The 17447-nt window shown below is 38.9% G+C and overlaps 1 protein-coding gene and 1 long non-coding RNA gene across 3 annotated transcripts; both read right to left on the reverse strand.

The window, feature by feature from the left end:
- Positions 1–4036: 4036 nt before the first annotated feature.
- vgll4a (vestigial-like family member 4a) lies at positions 4037–11624 on the reverse strand. Of its 2 annotated transcripts, none has more exons than XM_056261496.1 (5): positions 11541–11624; positions 10610–10724; positions 10361–10511; positions 4540–4681; positions 4037–4336 (listed from the first exon to the last, which is right to left on the reverse strand). In XM_056261496.1, exons 1-5 carry the CDS (start codon positions 11614–11616, stop codon positions 4143–4145), a joined length of 678 nt encoding a protein of 225 aa, XP_056117471.1. In that variant the 5' UTR covers positions 11617–11624; the 3' UTR covers positions 4037–4142. The 2 variants fall into 2 exon arrangements, with proteins under 2 accessions (XP_056117471.1, XP_056117460.1); XM_056261485.1 differs by having other exon boundaries at positions 4037–4339.
- Positions 11625–13794: 2170 nt separating this feature from the next.
- LOC130094741 (uncharacterized) lies at positions 13795–14857 on the reverse strand. The gene is made up of 3 exons (XR_008808002.1): positions 14705–14857; positions 14021–14397; positions 13795–13932 (listed from the first exon to the last, which is right to left on the reverse strand). It is a non-coding gene; the product is annotated as an uncharacterized LOC130094741 (long non-coding RNA).
- Positions 14858–17447: the final 2590 nt, after the last annotated feature.

Here is a 17447-nt window from a genome sequence, read left to right on the forward strand (position 1 = left end):
CTCATCACACACAGCAATACAACGTGTTTTCAGTGTTTTGCCACCCTGTATGTGCTCATTTTCTGCTCTCTCTCTCTTTACATGACCTGAATATTAAATGTATTGTCTTGATATTACACCGTATAAAGGGCCTGAATCAGGCTGTGTGCACTTGAAGCTTGTCTCTCCGTGTCCTTGACAGAGATGTGCCGAAGCCTGTCCCCTGCTCGCCTGTGAGGAAGTGGGAAGACGAGCTCGTCTGCTGGGAAATCTCCTCCGATCACTCCTGATGCTGGAGAGCCGGAGCTCATTTGCTCCTGTGAGTTCTGGGGAAGAAAAAGTGGTGGATGGGAAGGTTCAATATTCAAAAATGTTTTAATTTGTACAATATTTAATAGTATTGGTGACAAAGCTTTTCTAATAGCTATTTTTGATATATATCAATAATAGCTATACATCTAAGAATTGTGATAATGAATGAGAATACATCTCTTAATCTCTGAATGCTAGGTCTACACTGACCTCTGCTGGCTCACTCAGGTCAGATCACTCACTGATCTAGTGACATCTCACTTGTTGTTTGTCCCTGTAACCCCTGTACAATGCCCAGATGCCTTTCTGTCATTTCCACAAATACAAAATCATCTAGTCAATTGTGCCTCCTTACAATATATAATATTCCTATTTTTTCCTTCTTGCAAAAGGGTTTACTTGTCTATAAGTTCCTGAAACCAGATCATCCTGATAATATAGTAATTATATTTGAAAGCTAAACATTAAATGTATCAGAAAGTATAGTTCTTGAAAGCATCAATGCATTAGGCTACACTAAAAGTGTGATTAATCATGTGTTCTTCTATCGCCACTGATCATGACGGGTCTTCTAGGTCGAGTCACTCACACACTCGGTGTGTGTGTGTGTGGATGCTGCTCTCGGATGCTGCTGTTAGTTGTGTTCTGACCTAAATTAGGAAATGTTCCTAAGGTCGCTTCTACCTCTTTCTTTCTGTTCTCAGTTTGTGGTCTTGCAAGTCTTTTCTCCGCCTTTTCAGGCCCAGGAGGATGAGTTTCCACAGAAAGCAGCAAAAACATAACATTGATGTTTCTTGAGCAGCGAATCAGCACATTAGAATGATTTCCGAAGGATCATGTAACATCCACAGATTAAAGAATGGCTGCTAAAAAATCAGCTTTGCCATCACAGGATAAATTACATTCTAAAATAAAATTAAAATAGAAAACAAGTTTTTTACAATATGACTGTTTTTACTGTATTTTTGGTCAATTAAACATGTTTGCTCAGCACTAGAGGTACAGGCGAGAGACAGCTGGATAATGAACCGCACACTGACCTGAACATGAGCATCCAGATGAAGTAATAGCTACAGACTAATAAAACTGCTAAATATAGTTATCAGTAGCTGAATGAATTCACTGAACTCATTAAATCTGTATCATTACAAATCCAGAATATATAAGTTTAAAGGTCTCATGTGTGTGGGCTGCTTGTGCCACATATTTGTAGACTTGACTAAATTTAACATGTTTTTACAATACAAAATGCAATTATTATATGAATGATATCTCCATGAGAGGCCAATACAGCATAAAACAATATCATTATCCTGTAGAGGGTTTTGATGGGATTGACGCTACATCTAAATAGTGACATGTGGGTGCAGGAAAATGTTCAAGAAACATTATTGTTTGCTTTGAAGTGATTTTATTTACTATATAAAAATATTTTTAAGAAAAAAGAAAGTTACAAAGTTACAAATCAATTTCACATTCATAGTTACATTTGTATTGATCTATTTTACAAATAAATTCAGCGCTTGAATGTAATGGCAAAGCCACTGTCATTTCAAGATTAGTTATATTACTATATATAATGTAGCTCTACCCATGTCAAACAGGCAATTTATGAGACTTTGTTCAATCCAACACTAAAGAACCAGTTTAGCAAAGATGGCTCAACATGTTAACACTTATTACATCTATGACATCTAAATGAACAACTGACGGTTACATTACAAGTAAAAAAGATGAGCATACACAACAGTTAATGACAGACTATTTGCTATGAGGAACTATACATTTATTCATCACACACAGTGTAATGATTGTCATATTTTACATCCCGAAAAAAAAGTTGTGTTGCTTCACAACAGGACAAAAGAAAGACAACAGATGAGGAAATTAAATCATTTAGTGTGTATCCTGCATTATGACAGACACACACACACACACACACACGTTTACAGTAACTGTCTCAGCCGCTCGATTAATAACCCAGTACTCACAGCAGTGTTGGCTGAGTTTATGTCATTTAATGCCAGCATGATAAAACAATGTGTTATACAATTTTAATCGGAAATATAAAAAAACACTTTGCTAGATTTAATTTTGTTGATCATTGCAGGAATGTGTCATGGCAGTGAGACTCGCTCAAGCCAGAGATGCTGCATGTGTCAGTGTCAACCAGCGCTGACACACTCATGACTCTTCACACACACAGAAACACTGTCCAGCAGTTGCTCATCTTCATCATGTCAATGGGTGAAGAGTAGAAACACAATGTAAAACCAAGAGTGTTAAAGCATTAAAGAAAGGGGAGAGCCAAAAAAAAAACAAGCTCATTGCAGTTTGCTTGGAACCATTTAGATTTCTTTAACATTATTTTATGACAATTAATCATATCTTAACGCAGCTGTAAGCATTTATCGTGGTGGCAATTGTTGTACTTTGAGTATTTTGGGAGGATTTCATGAAAATAATGTCACAGCACAAAAAAGAATGTTTCTGTTCTTGGGTTCATTTTCTTTATGCAAAACAAACAATAAAATAAAAATCTTTCTTTTTTTTCTACTGATTTTGGAGTTTCCAAACATTGGACACAATTAGTTAAAAGCACTTGAACGTTTGTTTGATAGATCATGACTCTTACCAAATCCAGCTCAACAACTCAAACATGAAACACCTCAACCAATGACACTTACTGGAAAACACAAACACACTCTAATGTTCATCAAACTAGAATTAAGCGTCTCTTTGGTTGGCCATCATTTTCAAAGTTTACATTTATAGCAAAGGGGTCCTCAAGACCAGACCATCCAAGACCCAGACCAAGACTAGACCCTTCAAGACCAGACCAGACCATCCAAGACCAAGACTAGATCCAGAACAAGACCTATCCTCGAGACCAAGACTAGACCCTTCAAGACCAGATCCAGAACAAGACCTATCCTCGAGACCAAGACTAGACCCTTCAAGACCAGATCCAGAACAAGACCTATCCTCGAGACCCAGACCAAGGCTTGTCTGTCCAAGAAGCAGGCAGCACATTCTTAAATTAAATCAAACATTCATTTTAGTAATATCTAACAGTTGTTTTAACGCCTTTTCATTTATTTGACTTTATTGAACAAGTGATAAGTCAAACGTTACCATTTTTCATGTCAGGTTTCCTCTGACACAACAAAGTGTCAGTCCATTATACTCTCACTGCTTTCTGTTGGCAGTTCTGCTTAAAGTTATTCACACATTAGATGCAGAGACATGGGAAATATAAAGAGCATGACATATTAAAAAGCAGACTGATCTCATGAAATGGCGTATGTATGACACGCCAATTCGTATTTCCATTTTTGGCGTGCTATCAACACGCATAATCGCTTTTCAGCGTGTTTATCAACGCCTTTGACTTAACGTTATATTACTGTATTATGTACATATAAATATATGACCTACCCCAACCCCGTCCCTAAACCTACCCGTCACTGGGGTTAATACCATTTATGAGTCTTCTCCTACCATCCTAGGAAAAGAAATATCGCTCCACAGATGTAGATATAGATTTTGCTTCGTTTCGCTCGGACATTTAACGGCGTACACATACACGCGGAATCACTCGGACGTTTAATGGCGTAGACATACACGCAAAAGATTTCGGCGTGGACATACACGCGGATAGCTCAAAATGCGTATAGATAACACGCCACTTGAATTGAAAGTGGCGTGTATGTTTACGCAAAGTCATGATGTCATGTTGTTAAAAAGAGTTATTTATAGCTCAATAAGCCGTACTGAAATGAATGCTGCAATGGTGTGGGTGTTGAAGTGATCCGACCTGAGCAGGTTCAGGTGTGTGAGCTTGAGTGGGTTTAACAGCGCCCCTCGTGGTTTGGGTCAGTCCCGGCGTGGCCCCGGGCTTTGATCTGTGTCCAGGCGTCCCCCAGTGCTTTAGTGAAGTGGGCGTCGACGGAGCCTGTGATGGACAGGTCAGAGACGGGCTCCTCGTAGACCTGGCCCAGACTGCGCCGGAAATGCTCCTCGATCACAGGGTCACACTCAGAGTCTGCTGAGGAACAGAGAGATCACGTGATCAGGGGACCACAAACACTGCACACATTAGGGATTTCCATGGGAGCCATTTCAAGAATCAATCATTCATGTATCACCTACAAATGGATAAAGAGAAGACGTTGTGATTTTATTGTAAGATTTATAACCACACCAGCTGGTAATGCTGTGCTGCTCACTCAGACTCAGAACACACACTTGTGATCGCGCAGTCAGTGGTGGATGAGCGACCGGTGGTCTGGCTGGTGGATGCAGATGTGCAGGCATGGGGACACATGTGGCAGCTGGACAGACTGCAGGGCCGGCTGGCAGGAGCACAGGTGATCACAGAGGGGCGGTTCTGTTCGGAAATATGACAATTCTACATGCTAATGCATATCCACACTTCAGCAACACATCACATCCACCGTATTCCTGACGACCTAACTGCGTTTTGAATTATGGGTGGCACTTCTGGTTTTGGGAACTTCCATTCAAAAAGGCTGAAACGAATAATTTCAAATCATAAGGTTGCCCTACAAATAAAGCTGATCCGTCAGTTTGCCTGGATGAGCTGTCAATTTTCCTTCATAATTTATTTTCAGACATCATGAGAATAACGTTATACTGGTATTTTAACGTGACATGTTATAACAAGAATATCTATTTCAGTCGCTGCTTTCTTTTCCTCATGATTATTTTTATTTTTTTCCTTTGCAATCCGCTGTAAAAGTATGAAAAAGGACAACATATATACGGCACATTTGTGGTCCGTTCTCCCGAATTTAATTTACGATATAGTCCATTAATAATTCACTGGAATGCACTAAGAATCTCTCGTTATTCTCCTCAAATCCTCACGTCTCTTTCCAGGTTTGTTTTCACAGGTAAATGCAATTTATAATCTGTCAAAATGACGGAAATCACATATTTGAAATAGTATAACGTAATGCTGAAGTTAATGAATATTTTTGATTAAGGCTTGTTACACAATACAGGCTATATACCTACTACAGTGATATTTAACCAAAGAATCGCGCTTTTGGGGTTATTTGGTCTGTTGAAAGTGCACTTTTAAATTTCCTTTTAATGTTCGATGGTTGAAGGGTGAGTAGATTAATGTCTTCTCATTATGACACTTTTTTAACGTATTGCCTTTCACTGATTGTTTACAGCTTAACGGAAGTTACACCCATAATTCGCGCAAAGCGTCATGGGGCGTAGGAATAAGGTGGATAACAGCGTCACACAACAGCCTTTCCACCGTCGGGCCGAACGGTTCCGCTTATAGTTACACCTGAGCCTGGCTCCAGTTTCTCTGGATCTGGCCTATTTGAGCGAAGTACACACAAGTTAAAAATACAATTAAAAGAAATATCTGATTATCCTCCATAACGCGGTCGGTATTTACATCTCATACTCATTTGATTTCTTGAGATTTCTTTTTTTTATCTTAAAGGGATACTCCACCAGTTTTTCTTATTAAACTATGTTATTCCAGCCTTTCTCAAACTTTTTTCAGTCGGGGCACCTTTCAAAAGTGCGTAAAATCTCAAGGCACCCCAGTGTAAAATATAAATTAAAAAATAACCCAAATGTAAATGCAAATGTCCTGTTTATTTAGACAGAACAGTAATGAACAGAGCATAATACGAACTGTAAATAACAATAATAATAACAACTTTACAGGGCTATCACTTTTGTGAAAAAATCCTGATCGATTTTTGAGACATAAACGTTCATTGAATCGATTGTAAAATCGATTTTCCATGTCTAAGGACGTTTCCATTTTCAGCGCCAAATATAGGCAAATCCACGGACAACTAACAGGCATTAGCACGAGCGTAAAGAGTGCGCTTGAGACGCGCACAAGTCAGCAATATTTCTGATGATTTATTGGCATGAAGTTTCGTGCACAATGACAAACAGGAGTGCAAGATTCTCGAAAAACAATAAGCAGAGTGGACTGCCATAACATCAATGAAAAACATTACTGCAGGCTTCAACATGGCTGTGTTTACGATTAGAAATGTCAAACAAATTTCGCCTACGTAGGCGATTGTAGGCCGGATCTGTATCTGTATGCATGGGACTGTCTGAATACCGGCAGAATTCACATTTTTGTTGTAAAAAGAGACACGTTATGCAGAAGTATAGTATAGTTTGTATGTGTGTTTGTCAGAGCCTGCAGTTGCTGTGTGACGCGCGGTCGGTGTTGTTGCTATAACGCGTTGCTATGGGTTGCGTCACTTGCGTCAAGTTGTGTGTGTGTCTTGCTTCGGTCTTGTGAGACGGATTTTTATGGTTAATTTTATATATATATATATTTATCTAAAATGAATTTACAATTTTATTAATACGTTCATATGTTTAAAAAGAAGAAGAATGTATTTATGTAAATTCAAATATATATATATATTTTTAGCCTACGTAATTTTTTGGCGGCACCCCTGACAAAGTCAGGGGGCACCCCAGTGTGCCGCGGCACCCACTTTGAGAAAGGCTGTGTTATTCCCTTAACTAAGACGAGTTGATACATACCTCTCTCGTCTCAGTGCGTGCACTATATCGCTCTGTATTGCCGCAAAACTATGTTAGCACTTAGCTTAGCCCATGCATTAAATATGGGCCAAGCAGAGAAGCGACCAAACACTTCCACGTTTTCCCTATGTAAACACAGTTACTCGAGTAGTGTAACTTGACCTGGGCTGGTGACACAAAATAAACCGTTGCGCTTTTCTAAGCGTTTAAAATTGATGACTATATTGTATGGCGGAATACCATAACAAGTGCTTTTGAGCAGTTCGACTTGGCGCAATAATATCTTCACTAGTGAAAAGTCCTCTTACCGGCTCCCGCTTCCTCTCCCCCTCCCTCTGACATTTCCGTCAATACAACCAACGTGGCTTTTACTACCTGTGCTATTAGCAAACTGCAGATCATTTGCAATGGCGGACTTTGTAGATGATTATGACTTCTTTGTAGAAGACCCAGAGCCATATCTGTTTGAACCCGAGTACACGGAGGAGGAATTAGCTCTTATGGACCGTGAGAGGAAAGAAAGATATGATCAAGAACAGACCGGAGCTGGCGAAAGACCACGGGCAAACAGCAATTGGTGGTGCAAGTGTGACTGTTGCGAACAGATGCCGACCGAAATTGAGAGCCTGTGCTGTTTAGAATGCTAACTAGCTTCCAACAACCTGTTACTTCGTCAACTCCGCTCGAACTACTACTACCGGCGCATGTCACGTTGGTTGTATTGACGGAAATGTCAGAGGGAGGGGGAGAGGAAGCGGGAGCCGGTAAGAGGACTTTTCACTAGTGAAGATATTATTGCGCCAAGTCGAACTGCTCAAAAGCACTTGTTATGGTATTCCGCCATACAATATAGTCATCAATTTTAAACGCTTAGAAAAGCGCAACGGTTTATTTTGTGTCACCAGCCCAGGTCAAGTTACACTACTCGAGTAACTGTGTTTACATAGGGAAAACGTGGAAGTGTTTGGTCGCTTCTCTGCTAGGCCCATATTTAATGCATGGGCTAAGCTAAGTGCTAACATAGTTTTGCGGCAATACAGATCGATATAGTGCATGCACTGAGACGAGAGAGGTATGTATCAACTCGTCTTAGTTAAGGGAATAACATAGTTTAATAAGAAAAACTGGTGGAGTATCCCTTTAAACCCCCAAAATGTCAGGTGGCAAAACCGTCCGCACACATGAACAGACTAAGAAAGTATTGTTTTAATAATAAGAAATTCAAAATAAAATACTATGGCATTTTTTTTTAAAACCTCTTATTTAAACAAATTGTATAAATACCAGTAGTTTTAAAGCTGTTGAGATCATTTAAAAACGTTTGTCAAGTCACCTTTATTTCTATAGCGCTTTATATAATACAAATTGTTTTAAAGCAGCTTTACAGTGATAACAGGAAAATGATGATGAATGATGCAAGTGTTCATTTTTGTACAGCAGCTCTACAAGAGCATAGTGTTCGTTCAGCCCAAGTCTGTTGATTCAGTTCTGTTGTAAAGATCATCAATTAATAAATTAGTGAATTTCATCTATAAAGCAGTTCTGCAAAAACTAGTGATGTCATCCAATAGTATCAGTGCATTCAGATCAATAATACTGTTGAATATTAAGTGTAACCCAACTTGGGGGGTGGAAAGCTTGGGAGAAACTCAGGCTTTTGTCTGGGAATTAGTATATTGTCAAATGTCAGGGTGGCACAACTGCAAACATGGGTCTTTTATTATAAAGTGACAATGCCAGAGAGAAAAGGCTTGTAGATCTCTCACAAATACTGATAAAAACTGCTACTTTCAAGTGCGGGTAGGTTGGTACACTTTCCATGTCAGGTGGTACAACAAATATAAAATTAGGGAAATGCTATTTTATCATACATTTCTTTCTTGCATTAAAAAAAGTCTTTGTCTGATCTTGGAAGCATAGGTATCTCAGTAGAAGCCTGTTCAGTGTAAAAATAGCTGCAAAAGTCAGGTGGTGCAACTGCAATGAATGTCCCTATATGAAATAAAAACATAATTTAAGCTAAATAAATAATACATTTATATATACATCAAGCTTTGTTTATTACTATTCTATTTTTTTATTATTATTCTAAAAAAGTTATTTTTCAGGTAAAGATGTTTTCAATTATTTCCATGATGATAATTTTTTAATAATTTTAGATGCCACTATCATATCAACCAAAGAAACCATCAGTCACACTTTATATTAGGTGTCTGGTAACACTTTACAATAAGGTTCATTAGTTAACATGAACTAAGAATGAGCAATACTTCTAAAACATTTAATAATCATAGTTAATATTAATTTCAACATTTACTAATACATCATTAAAATCAAAGGTTGTATTTGTTAACATTAGTTAATGCACTGTGAACTAACATGAACAAACAATGCACAGCTGTATTTTTACTAACTAACATTAACAAAGATCAATTAATATTGTAACACATGTCTTGCTAGTTCATGTTAGTTAATACGTTAACTAATGAACCTTATGGTAAAGCGTTACCAGGTGTCTTTAACTACCATGTACTCATAAAGAGATTGTTAGGTATGATGTACTGGTTCATGTTGTTTTTCAAAACACAAGTGTTTTTTTTTTAAATATAAGTACAATGTAAAACATGTATGAACACAATAAGTGCCAAATGATCAATTAAAATGTTAGTACATGGTAATTAAAGACACTTAATATAAAGTGGGACTGAGAACCAGTGTTGGCGAAGCTACTCTGAAACTGCTGATTCACAAGCTACTCGTGTATTAAAGTAGTTCAACTACAGTCACGCTACCCTTCTAAGAGGACACTTTTACTCCGTAAACTAGCCAAAGACACATCTTCCCCAGAAATTGAGAAAAAGAGAGACATAGCAGTAACATAAGGTAAAACTGGCCTTTATTAATAGTGCTGAGTAAAACGATTCCATTAAACAAGTATTAAAAAATAAATAAAACATAAAATACTGTCTTTATGTTGTTTTTATTAATTTGGAGATTCCATTTGAAATTATGTATATCATAGATGAATTGTATATTGCAGGACTAAAATAATAATAATATGATGTGAAAATAATGAATATAATATGAATATGAATCATAACACGATTCAATTCATTTACTGGTATACTTGTATGATTATTTTTCTATCTTTTAAAGTAAATTCAGATGCTAAAGATACTAAATACCTGGCTACTAGAATGCAATAATTAGAAATTAATATGAATAAAATGCCCAACATAATAATGTGTTAGGCATTGTAGACACTCTAAGGGTTACTTTACTAAAATTTAACAATAAAATTAGGAATATATTTAAAAAATATTTGGTTGTACCATCTGACAAAAAAATGCATTTAAACACTTTGAAATGTTTTTTAACATTAAGCCTGGACAATCTATCAGCGCCATGCCAAAAAACTGAATCATATCCAAGTTAAGTGAACGTTGTGCGCATAGAGTGTGTTTCCCTGTGAGCGGTGTGTGTGGCCGCTGAGCCTGACCTGCTGGGGCTTCGAGCGGGACCCAGGACTGAGCAGTGTGTGTGAGCGGTGTGTGTTCTTCTCCATGGCTGGGGAAACACGACGGCTCACGGACACGTCTCCAAAGGCACTGCGGTTCCATGACTCCGCATTCACAGCATCTCCAGGATTTCTTCTAAGAAAATCACACGAATTTTTTTTTTTTTTAAGTTAAATTATTTAACAATTCTATAGCAAAAGCTGTCTGCAACGTAACGGCAGCAAACGTACAGGTGCGATCTCATTTTGATCATGTGCTCTTCGTCAGAGTCTTCGTTCTCATGGTGTTTTCTCTTGGTCTGGCTCACGGGTTGACAGCCCGAGTTCAGCAAAACCCTTGACGCATCTGTCAATAAATCATATCAAACTGCACAATCATTACTGACAGTCATATTAACCACATGTTTGTCAAATGTTTTGTGATTAGTCAATTGCCAATAATACTAATAATGCTTAAAATCAACCACAAAGACATTAGATCATCATCATGTTCTAACATGTAAGTCATACAAAAAAAGTGAGCTTCAATTGTTCATATGCAAATATTTTATTGAAAATCGTATTCTTCAGTATACATAGGGTCAAGAGTTCAGCAGTAAACATATGTACGATCAACAACATATTCATTTATTCTTAGACTAAAAATGCAACTCACACATGTAATGATATATATATATATATATATATTTTTTTTTTCTGCAAGTCACAAATATCAACTGTCCTGATTTAATAATGAAGAAAACTTCAATAAAAGGTTGAGATCCTTGGAAAGAAAACATTCAAATATCAGATCATTTGACTTGACTTTATGACAGAGCAAGGTTTAGCTCAGGGCAGGATGAACAATATAGAGATTCATTTGTAAATTATTAATGTATTATAAAAAAAACACATATTTTTCTAAACATTTTTTAAATAAGATATTACGATATGTACACTAACTTACACTAACTTTATGTACACTAACTTAGCATTTAAAATTCAAATGTTTCTGAAAATGGCATCTATTTTTGCATATGAAACCAACATGAACACAAAGATTACATTTCTAAGAAACTGGCACATATTTTACTAACAGATGTATTTTCCTTTTGCCTCCGATGATATTATTCCATAATCAAGTATTAAATATTGTTTAGGAGTTGTGAATGTTGTTACTTACCCTCATATGGATTACAATGCAGCCTGCTGATGTTATTGTTCATTTTATTGACGAATCGATTCATCAAAATATGCATTTTACCACAAACATGCACAATTAACGTTAGTGTTATAATCGGTTAACGTTACTCCAGCTCATATAGAGCTGAATGTATCGGTCTTTCAGAAGGGGAAACATGAGCAATCTTACAATCACTGATAGTAAGATGTGAAAAAAAAATAATAATGAAAAGTTTACGTTGTGTTTAGCATACTGAGCTAGCTGTGAGTTGTGACACCAAACTCAATGAAATATCATCAAAGACGACTGCTATTGGCCCGTCCTGACCAGCGCTGAGAAAAGCATCACGTGCCAGGTGACCACGCCTCTCTCTGCTGAAAGGGTAACCGTCTCATGCCCAACTCTCGCGATAGTATGCATTGACGTCAGTTTTCCGCCAGAACACGCCCCCCAGCAGGACTGAGTGGCAAAACATTCTGCAGCAAACTGCGAAAACGGGATTAAAACAAACGATTATAAAGTAAAGACAGTTGGACTCAATGTTTCTTACAACTCACAAAAGAACCAGTGGTCCATGGTCTTTGACATCGGGCCAGGAATCGGGTTTCCTGACATATGTCAATGAATGTACATTTATATGCCTGGGAAATAGGAGGGTGGGGTAAGATGAGCCAGTTTTTACTTATGTGGATCTCCAGGCAAGGGAAATTGAGATAAAAGTACAATGAAGACATCTACTGTTAATTTGGGTGTTGCCTATCAACTGAAAATATAAGGATGCACCTATGACAAAAAGCCTTGAAAATATGACCTCAGAAAAAAAGTGTTCATGTGACTCAACTTACCCCAGGCTAGGGGTAAGTTGATCCCAGTCAGTGGGTAAATTGAGCCATCTGGGGTAAATTGACCATACTATTTTTCACGTTTTTATGCAAGCATAAAAAAAAATAACTTGCCTCTTAAAAAAAAAAAAAAAATTAATAATACACTTACCTTTCCAAACAATGTTATTTTTTTTAAGCTACCTCAAACAACACAAAACAAACCAATTAAAGTTTAATTTTCTTTAATCTTTTATTTTTTGTATTTAAAGGACTGCCAGCATAGTTTTCAGGAGCAAGAAATATGGTTATATGCTGTATTTCTTATGCTGTTAATCAAGTCATGTCCAATCACACACACACACACACGTTTGGCAGAAAGAACGTCCCTCCAGTGTGTTTAGTTCTAATTTCCAATTTTGTTAAACAGTTTCACAGTTTTGAACTTGTGAGAACAAAAAAACAGTTTGAACTTCCAGACCTCAGCACAGTGAAAATGACTATTGGACATTCCGTCCATCAAGGCTGCAGGGGTTTTCGAGGTTTAGGGAGCTTCTTCAGCACATCATTCAGTGGGACAGATCCCACGTCATTTTCTTTGAATGCAAAGGTGGCTTTGTCTTTGCTAGTGCTCCCTCTGATTCTTCTGAGGAATCTTGCATTAACTTCATTGCCCTCAAGGCTCTCAACCAGGCCAATATAATGGTAGCTGTTGCATTTGGTCGCAAAATTCACAATAATGAAGCCACAAACTGACAGATCTGAGATGTCTGGTTCACTACTTTCATCCTGGGAGCTGTCACACTCAGAACTGTCATCAAGTGGGATGGGAACATCACTCTCCTCAGAGCTGCTGTACACTGGGGGTTTCTTCTTGGTTTGTTTCTTCTTGGACTTTCCTTGTTCTTTGATGTTGGCTACTTGTTTCCCCTTCAGTTTGTTTTTTCTCTTTTCATGTTCCATTTCTATTGCCTGCTTTTCAGGTGTATCAGTCAGGATCCTTGTGTAACCTGTTGGGGCCCTTATCACAACCAGACGCTCGCGGCTAAGCGACCGTCAGAATTTTAAATGTTTATCAGCAGGCTATCCCAATAAAGGGAAATAAAAGGAAAGAGAGAGGGACTGGAGTATTATAAAAATAGAAAATGTATTTTGTTCTCTCAATAGACACACAGAAAAAAGACATTCAGGCCTCTGGGTAACAGAGTCAGGGCCGGGGACAACAAAGTCCAGGATCAAGGTGTTGGGATAAATAACTCAAAAAAATGCAACAGACTCAAACACAGAATAAATAGGGCACGTCACAAAAATCACATGCACAAATATAACCCAAAAAAAATAATTCACATTCAGTAAACCAGTGGCCACACAACAAAATTGTTAATTAATTAATTTGTTTTAATATTATGGAATAAATTAATTCTGTCACCTGTCCATCACTTTTGTCTGATTGTCAAAGAACTCCCCGACTGTAGTTTTGTTGAAGGCTGTAGCTCTTCCTAAAGGTGTTGTTTCAGGCATACGACAGGAAAGATGGTGGCGTGCCATAAAGTTCTTGAACCAATCTCGACCTAACAAAATAGATTTAATTAATTTCATGATTAATTTCACTTCAGCCTTTATGTCTTAATGAATAATGTAATTTCCTACACACCCTACCTGCTAGACCTTTCTCTTTCCAGTTGTTGGGGACAGGGATGTTGTTTTTTGTGCAAACTGGAATGCCAGTTCACAGCATTTCTATGGAGTGAGGCCATGGAACTGCTCAGCCAACCTTTTGATGTGATCGGCAAGCTCCTTTTCCACCTCTAATGTGAAGACCCTCTTGGCTTCTGCTGTTCCACTGTACCCTACTGTTTTGACTGTCTTTACCTCCTTTTTTATGTATCTCCGCAGTGTTGACCTGTCAATATTTCTATCCTTCGCCACTGATCTGATGGATTTTCCGCCCTCAACATCAATGGCTGCTCTCTCCATTTCTTCTAAGGGTGTTGAGCCCCAGTTGGTTCTTCTTTTGTAGGTTCTTGGCATGATAGCTTTTATGCAATGTATAATGTATGGTTAACAGTTGTGCAATACTATATTTAAAACAATGTTGTGCTTAAAACTTATCTTAACTTTAGTGCCTTAAGTTAGGGGTAAGTTGAACCACTGGTTCTTTACCCCATAGTCACCATTTTGGTAAAAACAGCCTACCTTAGCAATTCAGGCTAACCTTTAGCTTAATAATTCACATGGTTTTATATGTTGACAATATTGCTTTGGCACAGCTAGTATACCTGCAATGCAGAAAATTTACTTTAAAAAGCAAAAAAGTGTTTTTGTGAAAAAAAAAACACTTACATTTTGTCCCAAGTGCATCTCCTCTTCACAGCAAAATAGAAATGATGGAGTCCTTCAGAATGTATGGTCTCATGACACCAAATGTGCATAGTTGCCTAGAAACAGGGGGTGGGTCAACTTACCCACTGGCTCATCTTACCCCACTCTCCCCTATAAAGCAAAGACTGAACACTTTATGCTAGAATAGATAATATGGTCCAAAGTTATGTCGAAAAGATCGTATTTTTCAGCTCGCCAAAGAAGACTTGTTTTGGAAGTCTCACATAAGACATTCTAGTCACATGACCAGTCCATCTAAGCTGTTCCTTCGCAAGCATGGTGTAGATGCTGGGGATATTTGCCTTGCTAAGGACTTCCGTGTCAGGAATTCTGTCTTGCCACTTGATCCTCAGCAGTTTCCTCAGACAGCTCAAGTGGATATGATTCAGTTTTTTGGCATGGCGCTGATAGATTGTCCAGGCTTCGCACCCATACAGAAGAGTTGGCAAAACAACAGCCCGGTAGACCTTCAATTTCGTCTCCTGCTTGATCCCAGTCCTTTCCCATACCGAGTCACGTAGACGTCCAAAGGACTGCACTGGCCTTGACAATCCTGATGTTGACTTCATCATCTATGTGCACAGCTCGAGACAGTGTACTACCAAGGTAAATAAACTTGTCAACGGCAGAAAGCTTTTGCCCATTCTCAAAGATGGTTGGCTCAGTATAGGGTTTCCCAGGAGCAGGTTGGTATAAGACTTCAGTCTTCTTTGTGCTAATTGTTAGGCCGAAGTTGTTGCAAGCTGAGGAGAGGTAGTCCACACTGTCCTGTAGATCTTTATTTGAGCCAGCAGCCAGAGCACAATCATCAGCAAACAAGAGTTCTCGAACAGTGACTTCCTCCACTCTAGTTTTGGCTTGCATCCTCCGCAGATTGAATAGCCCACCATCAAAACGGTAGATGAAGTTAATCCCAGTGTTGTAATTCTGGAATGAGTCTTGCAGCATGGCAGAAAACACCATGCTGAAGAGCGTTGGCGTTAAAACGCAGCCTTGCTTCACCCCGTTTGTGATTGGGAACGGATCAGAGAGTTCTTGCTGATCTCTGACGCTGGCCATCATGCCATCATGGATATTGTGCACAATGCCAATGAACTTGTCTGGACACCCATACATACTTGGCCATGATTTTCCATAGGCCCTCCCGGCTGACTGTGTCGAATGCTTTTGTTAGATCAACGGAAGCCATATATAGATCAACATTTTGTTCTTGGCATTTCTCCTGTAACTGCCGAGCAGTAAATACCATGTCAGTGGTTCCGCGGTCTTTTCTGAAACCACACTGACTCTCAGGTAGCAGACCCTGGTCTAGATGGACAATTAGGCGGTTCAGAAGGATTCTTGCCAAGATTTTGCCAGCAACTGATAGTATGGAGATGCCTCTATAGTTGTCACAGTCCTCCCGATTGCCTTTCCTTTTATATAGATTGATTATAGTAGTATCCTTGAACTCCTTGGGAACGGCTTCTAATTTCCACATGGCCTGGAATAGGTCGGTCAGTTTCTCGACTAAGCGAGGCCCTCCAGCCTTGTAGATTTCTGCTGGAATGGCATCGGACCCTGGAGCTTTGCCTGATGAAAGAAGTGTTATGGCTTTGCTGGTTTCCTCAGTGGATGGTAGAACAGCCAAGGACTGGTTTATTTTAACTTGAGGCAATCTCGCAATTGCCTCCTCATTTATGCATGATGGCCGATTGAGGACCGCGGTGTAGTGTTCGACCCACCTTTCAAGTATTTTGTCCTTCTCCGTAAGGAGTGTTGTTCCATCTAAATTCAGGAGAGATGAAGTTCCTGGGTGTTGCGGACTATAGACCTGCTTGAGTGCATAATAGAGGCACTTGGTGTTGCTACTGTCAGCGTAAGATTGAATCTCCTCAGCTTTTGCGCACAGCCAGGCGTCTTGCATGACTCTGAGTCTCTGCTGAACAGTCCTGCGAATGTTGAGGAAGGCAATTTTCTTTAAACTTGAGCTGCTGTAATTCAGATATGCTTTATGCAGGCGATGTTTTTCGTCAAGGAGTGCTCGGATTTCTGCATCATTCTCATCAAACCAGTCTTGATGTGTACGTAATGAAACACCAAGTGATTTAAGGGCTGTAGAATGCAGTACGGTCTTGAGAGCAGTACAATCTGCCTCAGCGTCTGTATGCTCGAAGCTTAGAGACTCCAGGTGATGGTCTAAAGCCTCAACAAAGGCCAGTCTAGTGTGTTTCTGTTGTAGGCGAGTGATGTTAAGACCCTTAACACGTCTTTGTCCTTGTGGGCGTCTGCTAGGCTTAATCCGGATGTTTAATTTGGAGATAATGAGACGATGGTCAGTCCAACATTCAGCACCACACATTGCCTTGGTCACCCTGACATCGTGCCGGTCATTTCTCCTCACGATGACATAATCAATCAAGTGCCAGTGGTGTGATCGGGGATGCATCCATGAAGTTTTCTTGCGCTTTGGTAGTTGTAATATCGTGTTGGTGATGAGCAGGTCAAATTCAGAGCATGTTTGCAGCAGTAGAAGACCATTGCTGTTACATTTTCCAATACCATGTGCACCAATGACTCCATTCCATGATTGATGGTCACTTCCAACTCTGGCGTTAAAATCACCCAGTATCAGGAGTTTATCCGAGCTGGCTGTGGCTGCAATAATGACTTCCAGGTCATTATAGAACTTGGTTTTGATCTCATCAGAGTTGGTCATGGTAGG

Source organism: Rhinichthys klamathensis, unplaced genomic scaffold (assembly GCF_029890125.1).
Source record: "Rhinichthys klamathensis goyatoka isolate OS25496 unplaced genomic scaffold, OSU_Roscu_1.1 h1tg000010l_1, whole genome shotgun sequence".
NCBI lineage: Eukaryota > Metazoa > Chordata > Actinopteri > Cypriniformes > Leuciscidae > Rhinichthys > Rhinichthys klamathensis.

Bases quoted from the DNA above. Each gene is read 5' to 3' on its own strand.
- vgll4a (XM_056261485.1), bottom strand. From the start codon at position 11,616: ATGCATATTTTGATGAATCGATTCGTCAATAAAATGAACAATAACATC. The intron at 10,725-11,540 runs GTAAGTAACAAC...ATTTATTGACAG, and splicing joins GCATTGTAATCCATATGAGG to ATGCGTCAAGGGTTTTGCTG. The intron at 4,340-4,539 runs GTGTGTGTTCTG...TCTGTTCCTCAG, and splicing joins CACTGACTGCGCGATCACAA to CAGACTCTGAGTGTGACCCT.